At 38.1% G+C, this 12,208-nt stretch overlaps 1 protein-coding gene across 2 annotated transcripts in view; it reads left to right on the top strand.

Annotated features, from left to right (window-relative positions):
• LOC126092430 (YLP motif-containing protein 1) overlaps window positions 1-12,208 on the top strand; it is a 639,037-nt gene that overhangs the window by 597,180 nt on the left and 29,649 nt on the right. For both annotated transcript variants that reach the window (XM_049908029.1, XM_049908028.1), the window contains exons 10-11: window positions 3,277-3,457; window positions 3,966-4,136. In XM_049908029.1, the coding sequence (XP_049763986.1) occupies window positions 3,277-3,457; window positions 3,966-4,136 (352 nt within the window). The remainder of the gene's footprint in view (window positions 1-3,276; window positions 3,458-3,965; window positions 4,137-12,208) is intronic.

Below are 12,208 nucleotides of genomic sequence, written 5' to 3'. Positions count from 1 at the left end.
CTGTTGCTGATAATTTTACACATACTGATGATTAAATTTGTCTGGTATTAAAGTTCTCATGGTTGCCATTTCTGGAGCATCTAATGAAAACTGTCACTTTTGGTAAAATTTGTCATATCAGGTTTTCTTTACTCCTTCTTAATCATAGATAGATCAATAGTTGAAGAGCTGTTTTGATAGATATAAAGGATAGTAGAAGAGAAGGCAGCAGTGCAGAAAACTAAAGATGAAATAGCACTACTACGGCTCGGGGCCCTATGCACGCTACAGCACATATTCATCTAAGTGTAATGAATCCCCTGAGGTCTATTACGTGCTGCAAATAAATTTTAGTTTCTGTGTTACAGGCAATGCCGGTGAAAATTCAAAAACAAATTGTTGTATCCAGTCCAAAGTGTGACTCTGTGTTCTGTCATTTTTAAATACCTTAAATTTCCTCATGGATAGAAAGTGTTTGTAATAAAAATTATCGTCTCTGTATGTCTTAGAGGGTTCAGGATTGCATGAGAATCTGTTTGTCTGTGTCTCTTCAGATTCTAAGTCGCGTGGTCTTTGTAAATTACTTAAGTTATACTGGCTATGTGAGTGTGACAAATGTTCGGAACGTGGCGTATGCTGTGATGTGTTAGTGACTGAAACATTTTTCATTTCTGTCACTTTAATACGTTCGTCAATTTGGTTGATCTGTTGTTCAAATTTCTTATCGACTTCCGTATCCAGAGTGCGTGAAACTGACATTAATTTAAACTCGTCACTTAACTGTGTTGCATTTTCTGAACATTGTTCACTGACTGCATTAATTTCATCTCTAAGTGATTCTGTTGTGGCTGCATGTGTATTATTTAATTCTTGTGCAACAGATCTAATTTCTTCACTACTGTTCCTAGCATAAGCCTCAATTTCCTCACATAATTGTTCTTTAGTATCATAAAGTTGCACGGAAATGGCTGTAATCTGTTCACTAAGTTGTTTGTTCTGTTCATTAAGGTTGTCGTGTTTTTCATTCGACTGTTCGAAACTTTCATTCAACTGTTTGGAATTGTCGTCTAGTTTTTCTTTAAGTTGTTTGAAATGGTTGTCGAATTTTTCATTCCGCTGTTTGAAACTTTCATTAAGTTGTTTGTATGATTCATTAATTTGTAGCAATAATGCCATAACTTGATCCCACCCAATATTACCTACTCTGTTCTCTGTGCTATTTGATGACGTATCTTTATTTGTCACGTTTTGTGGAACCATTTGACCATTATTTGATTCACGAAAAGGTTTGCTACTCGGATGAGCACTGTTGGTCACTACATCGGAATCAAATAAATCTGACGTACTTTGAGTACATTGTTCACCTTCGTTAGAAACAATTATCTGTTTGTTACGTAAATTTTGCAAATCGGGTGTGTCAAGCGGAGCAGCGTTCATTGTAACGGAACGTGCCGCGTCATCAATTGTTGTTAAATTAACAGAGGACACAATTGAATTTGTTTGCTCATCATTAGCATTAAAATCATTACTAGTGATCGGTACGCACTGATTGTCTGTAAATGGAGGACTATCATTAAGACATTGAGTGTCGCAAGTATTATCGGTCAAATTATTCGAGTCGGCTGTTTCACTCATTGCACATCGCGATTTACTGTTAACAGTTTTTCACGGCATTTTTCACAAATCAAAATTAAGCACAAATGAAACAAAGATGAGGCAAAAATGGAACAAACACAATTACAACAAAGAGCAACAAATTACCGATGATCTGTGAAAGAAAGAGTGACAAATTAGTAAATGCGTTGCGCCAGATGAAAACTACATTTAAGTAAATAAGAGCAGATATATGACTACTTCTCAGAGATTCACAAAGAAATCCAATCCTGGCCGGTTGTCGCCAAGTGTAACCTCCCCACAGAAATTAATAAAAATTATAGATAATGATTCTAATTTTAGTGTAACCTCCCCACAAAAAATATTATAATGAATTATTATTGAGGTTAATGTTATTCTTATTTAGTGTAACCTCTCTACAGAAATTCTTTTTCATTTAACCTCCACACAAAATTTGTTTCCCATTTAATGTAAGCTCGAAACAGAAAAATTCCTAAACCTCGTAATAAAAAATAAATTCAGTAACCTGGTAAAATTTGGACGACAGCAGTGCTGCGTCATGGCCCTGTAAGATCATTCTGAATAAAAAGCAAAAATTCTCACCTCGATAAAGTCGGCAACTATCTGCTCTTACAATAGCTTTTCCCGGCACAGCTCTGTGCAACGCTGGCCTATACATTTATTATTTATGAAAGGAAGCAAATGATTTTTCTTTTGCAACAATCAGAATAATCATGCATTAAAAAAAATATTAAATTCTTTAAATTGAAATGAATGCTTGTTAGAAATTAGACAAAGGTTATTATTAGGACATTTTCAAAAGATTTACATGTGAGTTTACATAATGTTACTAGATATGCGCGAGACTGCTTTTTTACCTTATACAATAATACTCAGGCTCCAGCATCGCTGCACCGCGACCGGCCCACCCAACATGATACACCAGACAGGACTGACAAGCGCAGGCAGGCGACTGCTCGCTAGCAACAACATACTGCTTTTGCTACACAGTTCATACTGCAGTCAACACTGCTCTTTGGTCTCAGATTCTCTTATAGCTTACATATCGCAGGTAGTGCATACCTCTTACACTGTTCATTGCAGTTTTTATTATCATTAATTAATCTGTTATTAACAATATTCTTGAAAGGGGTCTCATGTGAATGATTTATTACAATACTGAATTTAATTATCATTATATTGATTAAAGGTCAATTGGTTGATTACATCACAACCTCCATAAAAAATTTTCTCTGGAGTAGGAGTGACAAGCAATTGTTTTCTCAAATGATCTCATAGAGAGCATGGCACATAGTTTCTAGTTTTTGTATGTTTCTTCATAAATGTGTGTCATATGTATCAAAACATTACTAATTATGTGTTTTCTCACTGTTGTGTGCCAATTGTCTCCTAATCAGGCTTCACTTTGTTCTGCAACCATTCTAACATTCTTTTCAGGAAAAATCTGTTACTTATTAGTATGTTTACATTTTGGACAGTACCGTTCATAGTTAAAGTTTCCAAATATTGAGATATTGTTTCTGTGTTATCTGTCACTATGGAAATCAACAACTTGGAAAAAAAGTATCTGATCATATAATTGTGGATATTATTTTCTTTAAGAGAATTATAAAAAGACATTATATCAGATTAAGCATTTATGCAGACTGTATATTTGTTCAGGTTAAGCATCAACAACCACAGCAACAACACTTACAACGGCAACACCACAGATTACCACCAGGACAAGTAGAAGGCAAAATTATTAACAGCCCACCTGAAAACTTGCAAAGCAGAAAGAATTATGAATCAGTTGATATTGTAGTTTATACCACTCAAGAACCTTCACTACACAGGGATTCTGGTATGTCTTTAAGTAATATTACTACTTAAAGAATTTGGCAATTTTCAAATGTATGAATTAAATTAAATCAAATGCAACTACTAATTTGATTTATACAAGATGGAATGCTAATTTAGTTGTTTCACTTATTTTAGTAAAAGATAAGGGTATGAGCTGCAATTTTTTAAAATTTTTAATGTCATTTTCCATTGCTGGGCACTTCTGCTATATGAAAAGTTGTTGTGTTGACTCATTCCATTGTTTGTGATCCATCCATGGTTTCTCATTATTACAATAAAATTAATTAAAATTTTGAATCAGTCCATGAGACATACCCAGATGGATCAATTTATTTTACACTGGTTGCAAAAGGCAAGAATCTCGGTTAAATCCCATACAACACAAAGTTTCAGATTTTCAAAATTTATAATGTTTGCAACTTGATTTCCTGTACTTGTTCCTGTTAGAGTTTTGTTTTCATTCTTCATTTTATGTTTACACTTTTCCAAGAGTGCGTTTGATATTGCAGGTATGAAAGCAAGTCACAGTGAGCACAGCAAAAATAGTTCACATACCAGGCATCCTGTCTCTCCTTCTCAGCCACTGAGGTCAGAGGGACCAGATGATACTGATATCATTGTGGAGCCAGTGGATGGCGAAGCTGCCCGACCTAGTGGTGCCATTTTATCACTTGCACTTGGTAATATACTAAACATTGGCACCTCTCAGTTTTATTCTTCGGAAATAGTCTTGTAGTTGTTACCAAAGTGATATTCTTTAATGTATTTTTGTGACAGATATATGATTCAGACATTATGAGCTATAGAAAGTTGAGAATAGAATGAAGCCCTTCTTTCACATTTTTCTGGGAAAATGGTACTAGTGGGAAATTACATTTTCAGCCCATACATAAGTTTTACATTTTATGAGCACATTGGCAGTTCATAATTACTGACAAAATGGAACTATAGTTTGTTATAGTTTCAATCACGACTTTTTTCTACCTGATTCTTATTTCATAAACACATTTAAAAGTCTTGACGTCTTAATGAAAAATGAAACAGACTGTGGGCTTTCAAACAAATGTGGCCCTCAACTACGTACCCTCAGACTCAGAGTTGAAATATTAAAAGTTTTGGCTGGTTTTGTTGTCTGAGAGCTGGGATATGTAGTTGCTGCCTTACATGCCAAATACTGCTGATTGTACAGTATACAATATGAATACACATATGAATCGAATGGGTGAAGTTTCCTATCACTCGGCAGTTGCGAATTTTGAATGTAACATAGAAACTTATAAATGAAAGATTGCAATTAAATAAAATCTGCAGGTACTATTTTTAATGTGTTTAAATGATGAGTACGATAGCAGAAGTACCTTTAAGAACGCCATTTATTACTGCAAAACACTTATTGGTGTCTCCCGTGACCACGCAAAAACTGCCCAACAATCTCCAAATATTTCCTGTGACTGCCTGCCATGCCTTACTGCCCAGCAACCCCCACTCCCATCAAGTCTCTCCATTGACTTCGGTAGTCGCCTAATGTAGAAACGAGTGCTGTGATTTTCTAGAGTGCTCCCGACATGCCTCCAAGCCAAGGCACACTCACAAACATTTTGCAACACATATGAAATAATGGATTTACCTTTAAATAACTTGAAATTAAATCGATATTTCTGTGGCTGGACCATAAACATGCTCTAACACACATTATTAAATACATAAACGCATATCAAAGGAATAGAAACAAAAGTAGGCCAGTAGCCTAATGCCTCTGTGCTTTCTAAAACACAGTAAATATTTGACCAATTCCTTCATGAATAGTATATATCGGATATAAACAAAGACACAGACAAGTAAATATATTTATAAGCATGCTGTTACAGTTTTTTCGTGTAATTGTGTAGTACTTACGATCAATAGTAAATGGCCACTTTGACCTCCAATAACTCATGTACTATTCAAGTTACATGCCTGTATTTCATACCAATTTAGGTTTACACTAATAGCTTGCTAAAACACATTGATTGACAAAATGAGATGAACCATATAGATTTTGATAATTCATTGCTCGGTGTCACTTGTACAATTTACAGTCGGATACTAAACTTTAAACTACAAATCTTTAAACTAATAAAGATACTGAAAATCTGATTACACCATCAGAATCATCATGCAAATAATGGCAATGTACATGTTTCTTTTTAAGGTATCATGTTTCCTCTGGCTATAATTAATTTCTACATGCACTGTGAAATGTCTGCCATTATGGTTTCGCAAAGTCCACCATCTTTGCCACCCCTGGCATACAGATCTCCTTCATTAACACAAAGCACAGTCCTCAATACAGTGTCAACATGGAATTCCAAGCCACGCAGTTGGCTTGGACCATGCGCTGGGGCTACCTGTCTTGCTCAGGCTAACGTTGGGCACTACGTGGTTGCTGTCGAGCCCCAGCTTGCCAAGTAGCCCGCGGCCTCGCCAACTCTGGACTTCGAATATTTTCAGGGCACCACAACTTGCCCGTTACCTCAAACACCTTTAATTATTAACATTCTGGCTTGCCAGAATGTTCAGAAGTAGCACCCTTCAGTTCATACAAGTACATACAAAACAAATTACAAAGAACACAACTAAATGATTAAAACGCTAGGCCAATAGTGTTTACAAATTTTTTGTAGTGGTGTGAGAGCAGCATGAAATTTGAAATAAATTTAAACTAACACAAATTATGAACAAAACAACATATTAAGTAAATGCCTGCATTTCAGTTGTGCATAAACAATTTTTTGGACAAGAAATAATTTTTTTTTAAAATGCACTTTCACTTGTGTGCGATTCGGTAAGCACTTCTTGTGCCACTCACTCAGTGCTAAGATGCCTTCTTGCACAAATTTTTCCTGTCACAGTACACATGCTGACACAGATTTTAGCATGAAGTATTGATCAACTCACATCAGTTTTTTTGACCAAGTGCCTCACAGAAATTGTCTCTGTCTCTGAATTCGGAGCTCCACCATTTATTGTGACAAATCTGTCTACAATGAAAACCAAAAGTAGAAACCTGTCAACAAACAAATTCCCAAACCCAACCAGGATACTCGCTAAAGTTTCTTTCCAGCGGAAAATGATACTTCAAGAACAGAGTCACAAGGCAAACAACTGAATCACAGTAAGCTCAAATTCCCACAAGTTCTATTAAATTGACTTTAATAAATCCTTCCTACCTCCACTCACCAAAAAATGCGTGCACATACAATTACAATTTTAATACTCTTCAAATTGACCACTAAATTCTTTGCCACACTCTTATAAAAAGCATAAATCAATACATATTTTACTTAAATCCATGAGACCACTGACCTCCATGCACAAGCAGTGCCTAAACTTCCTCCTCTTGCCACAGTAAACTGACAAATTACAAAAGAATCCCCAAGTAAAACACACAAAATTATCCCTCCAAAATTACTACCACTAATTACAAATTAGAACAGCTTTTCATTTCTCCCCTTTCTCTATAAACAGCCTCAACTCCTTCACATTTCTTAGACCAAAAGGTTTTCCTGAGATAGGGTATTTTAAATGGTATGCATTTGGGTGAGGGCACTCTGCCACAACAAATGGTCCATAGTATAACTCGAATAACTTCTTAATCTCCCCGTCCACTTCGCTGGAATGCTCTTTGGTGCATATAAGCACTTTGTCACCCACTTTGTACTTCATCGGTTTGTATTGCTCATCATTCCACCTTTTCCTTTCAGCAGCTAACTTTTTCATGCAGGCCTTTACTACCTGCTCTCTTTCAGCAGCTGATTCAGTTTTTTGTGACAGGAATTCTACCATTTCTGTGAGTAGGAACTTTGGTTTCACCCCAGACATTACTTCAAAAGGTGAGTACCCCATAGCCTTACTTTTTACACTGTTGAGTACATCGTCAAACATGCTCATGTACTCCACCCACTTGGAATGACAATTGCTGGAATATGTCCTACTTCCCGCAGATACCATTTACAAGGGTTCCTCGCTGGGTAATAGACGGATATACTGATATGTTGATCATCCTGGTTTTTCATGAACGTGTTCCAATCTTTCGAAGTAAACTATGATCCATTGTCAATGACAGCCTTACTGGTTTTACAATATTCTTGTAGTAATCCTTCTCCAGTTTGGCAGTCAGAGTTTCAGTATTCGCTTACCATATCGGATACAGTTTAATGAACTTACAGAACACATCCACCACAACAAAGAATACTTCATGCCACTTCATCCTGTGTGTAGTGGGCCAAAATTTTTCCACAGTCAGTTTGTCGTTGTTGTGGTCTTCAGTCCTGAGACTGGTTTGATGCAGCTCTCCACGCTACTCTATCCTGTGCAAGCTTCTTCATCTCACAGTACCTACTGCAACCTACATCCTTCTGAATCTGCTTAGTGTATTCATCTCTTGGTCTCCCTCTACAATTTTTACCCTCCACTCTGCCCTCCAATACTAAATTTGTGATCCCTTGATGCCTCAGAACATGTAATACCACCTGATCCCTTCTTCTAGTCAAGTTGTGCTACAAACTCCTCTTCTCCCCAATCCTATTCAGTACCTCGTCATTAGTTATGTGATCTACCCATATAATCTTCAGCATTCTTCTGTAGCAACACATTTCGAAAGCCTCTATTCTCTTCTTGTCCAAGCTAGTTATCATCCATGTTTCACTTCCATACATGGCTACACTCCATACATACACTTTCAGAAACGACTTCCTGACACTTAAATCTATACCCGATGTTAAAAAATTTCTCTTCTTCAGAAATGCTTTCCATGCCATTGCCAGTCTACATTTTATTCTCTCTCTACTTAGACAACCATCAGTTATTTTGCTCCCCAAATAGCAAAACTCCTTTACTGCTTTAAGTGTCTCATTTCCTAATCTAATTCCCTCAGTATTACCCGACTTCATTCGACTACATTCCATTATCCTCGTTTTGCTTTTGTTGATGTTCATCTTATATCCTCCTTTTAAGACACTGTCCATTCCGTTCAACTGCTCTTCCAAGTCCTTTGCTGTCTCTGACAGAGTTACAATGTCATCGGTGAACCTTAAGGTTTTTATTTCTTCTCCATGGATTTCCGTACCTACTCCAAATTTTTCTTTTGTTTCTTTTACTGCTTGCTCAATATACACATTGAATAACATTGGGGAGAGGCTACAATCCTGCCTCACTCCCTTCCCAACCACAGCTTCCCTTTCATGTCCCTCGACTCTTATAACTGCCATCTGGTTTCTGTACAAATTGTAAATAGCCTTTCGCTCCCTGTATTTTACTCCTTCCACCTTCAGAATTTGAAAGAGAGTATTCCAGTCAACATTGTCAAAAGCTTTCTCTAAGTCTACAAATGCTAGAAACGTAGGTTTGCCTTTTCTTAATCTAGCTTCCAAAATAAGTCATAGGGTCAGTATTGCCTCACATGTCCCCATATTTCTACAGAATCCAAACTGATCTTCCCCAAGGTCAGCTTCTACCAGTTTTTCCATTCGTCTGTAAAGAACTCGCATTAGTATTTTGCAGCCGTGACTTATTAAACTGATAGTTCGGTAATTTTCACATCTGTCAACGCCTGCTTTCTTTGGGATTAGAATTATTATGTTCTTCTTCAAGTCTGAGGGTATTTTGCCTGTCTCATACATTTTGCTCACCAGATGGTAGAGTTTTGTCAGGACTGGCTCTCCCGAGGCTGTCAGTAGTTCTAATGGAATGTTGTCTACTCCCGGGGCCTTGTTTCGACTCAGGTCTTTCAGTGCTCTGTCAAACTCTCCACGCAGAATCATATCTCCCATTTCATCTTCATCTTCATCTTCTTCCATTTCCATAATATTGTCCTCAAGTACATCGCCCTTGTGTAGACCCTCTATATACTCTTTCCACCTTTCTGCTTTTCCTTCTTTGCTTAGAACTGGGTTTCCATCTGAGCTCTTGATATTCATACAAGTGGTTCTCTTTTCTCCAAAGGTCTCTTTAATTTTCCTGTGGGCAGTATCTATCTTACCTCTAGTGAGATATGCCGCTATATCCTTACATTTGTCCTCTATCCATCCCTGCTTAGCCATATTACACTTCCTGTTGATCTCATTTTGAAGACGTTTGTATTCCTTTTTGCCTGCTTCATTTACTGCATTTTTATATTTTCTCCTTTTGTCAGTTAAATTCAATATTTCTTCTGTCACTCAAGGATTTCTATTAGCCCTCGTCTTTTTACCTACTTGATCCTCTGCTGCCTTCACTACTTCATCCCTCAAAGCTACCCATTCTTCTTCTACTGTATTTCTTTCCCCCATTCTTGTCCATTGTTCCCTTATGCTCTCCCTGAAACTCTGTGCAACCTCTGGTTTAGTCAGTTTATCCAGGTCCCATCTCCTTAAATTCCCACCTTTTTGCAGTTTCTTCAGTTTTAATCTACAGGTCATAACCAATAGATTGTGGTCAGAGTCCACATCTGCCCCTGGAAATGTTTTACAATTTAAAACCTGGTTCCTAAATCTCTGTCTTACCATTATATAATCTATCTGATACCTTTTAGTATCTCCAGGGTTCTTCCATGTATACAATCTTCTTTGATGATTCTTGAACCAAGTGTTTGCTATGATTAAGTTATGCTCTGCGCAAAATTCTACCAGGTGGCTTCCTCTTTCATTTCTTACCCCCAATTCATATTCACCTACTACGTTTCCTTCTCTCCCTTTTCCTACTACCGAATTCCAGTCACCCAGGACTATTAAATTTTTGTCTCCCTTCACTATCTGAACAATTTCTTTTATTTCATCATCCATTTCTTCAATTTCTTCGTCATCTGCAGAGCTAGTTTGCATATAGACTTGTACTACTGTTGTAGGCGTGGGCTTCGTGTCTATCTTGGCCACAACAATGCATTTGCTGTGCTGTTTGTAGTAGCTTACCTGCATTCCAATTGTTTTATTCATTATTAAACCTACTCCTGCATTACCTGTATTTGATTTTGTATTTATAATCCTGTATTCACCTGACCAAAAATCTTGTTCCTCCTGCCACCGAACTTCACTAATTCCCACTATATCCAACTTTAACCTATCCATTTCCCTTTTTCAATTTTCTAACCTACCTGCTCGATAAAGGGATCTGACATTCCATGCTCCGATCCGTAGAACGCGTTTTCTTTCTCCTGATAACGACGTCCTCTTGATTAGTCCCTGCCCGGAGATCTGAATGGGGGACTATTTTACCTCCAGAATAGTTTACCCAAGAGGATGCCATCATCATTTATCCATACAGTAAAGCTGCATGCCCTCAGGAAAAATTACGGCCATAGTTTCCCCTTGCTTTTAGCCGTTCGCAGTACCAGCACAGCAAGGCTGTTTTGGTTAGTGTTACAAGGCCAGATCAGTCAATCATCCCCTTGCAACTACTGAAAAGGCTGCTGCCCCTCTTCAGGAACCACACGTTTGTCTGGCCTCTCAACAGATAGTCCTCCGTTGTGGTTGCACCTACGGTACGGCTATCTGTATCGCTGAGGCACGCAAGCCTCCCCACCAACGGCAAGGTCTATGGTTCATGGTGGGGTGGGGGGGGGGGGGGCACAGCCAGTAACTCACCCATTTTAGTAGATATAATGCTTTGTATTTCCCCCTGTTGCGCTGTCGTGCAGCATTCGACCCGTTGGCAGTGGTTGCACGCCACCAGCTGCGCGTGGACCCATCTGGTTATTTATGTGGGTGTATTCCTCGATGATTTCCGTGTATTTCTCAGATCCGTAATGTCTGTGACTGAAGTGGATGTAGTCTATTAACTGTTTCACATACTTATAGGGAAAACAGAGTCTCCATTTGTCCATCACTTCATCTTTCTGCCGGAATAACACTCCGTTGTGTATTTTAAAATATTTGGGTACTTGCTCGTATCCCTTGCTGTCAAAATTCACCTTAATGCCTTTCAGTTCAGGGTCACCATTGTCTTCTGCCCCCCCACTGGTAATCTGGACAGAGCATCGGCAACACAATTTTCTGTACTCTTGATGTACCGGATTTTGTATTCAAATTGCTGCATGAACATTGCCCATTGCATTAAGTGGTCATTCAGTATCCTGCAGTCCTGCAGATAACTGAGCGCCTTGTGGCCCGACAACACTTGTCACGTTTCTGCCCTCTAAATACATGCAGAATTTCTTAAATACATGCACGATCAAGAGCGTCTCTGTCTCCGATATGCTGTATCCTCATTCGTGCTTATTTAGCATGCGGCTGGAGAATGCCATACTATGGTATTTGATTTTTCCATCAACTAGCTTTTCCTGAAATAGCTCACAACCTCCTCCATAGTCTGAACTATCCAACACTAAACACTACTATTGCACAGTTTATCTCTTATACCCTGGAATTCAGTTACACATTCCTAGGTCCACCTACAAGCTGCATTTTTCTTCAACAATTTGCCTGAATTCAGAATATTCATTCCTCCTCCCCCAAGAATTATCTGTAGAAACTGCACAAGCCCAAGTATGACTTCAGTTGTTTCCTACTTTTGGGTCTATTACATTCAGCAATGGACTTCAATGTTTCAGAACTAGGTAAAATTCCTTCCAAAGTAAGTATATGCCCCAGGAATTGAATTTCTGCTTGAACAAATACACATTTTGTGAGCTTTAAAGTCGTTCCACCTTGTCTCAGAGCCATGAGTGCCTCCTCCAAACCTCGACAATGCTCATCCATGTTTCTGTAGCGATCAGTATATCATCTACGTGTATCACGAG

Source organism: Schistocerca cancellata, chromosome 7 (genome assembly GCF_023864275.1).
Source record: "Schistocerca cancellata isolate TAMUIC-IGC-003103 chromosome 7, iqSchCanc2.1, whole genome shotgun sequence".
In the NCBI taxonomy this organism is placed as follows: domain Eukaryota; kingdom Metazoa; phylum Arthropoda; class Insecta; order Orthoptera; family Acrididae; genus Schistocerca; species Schistocerca cancellata.
This window is presented reverse-complemented; position numbering and strand designations above follow the sequence as displayed.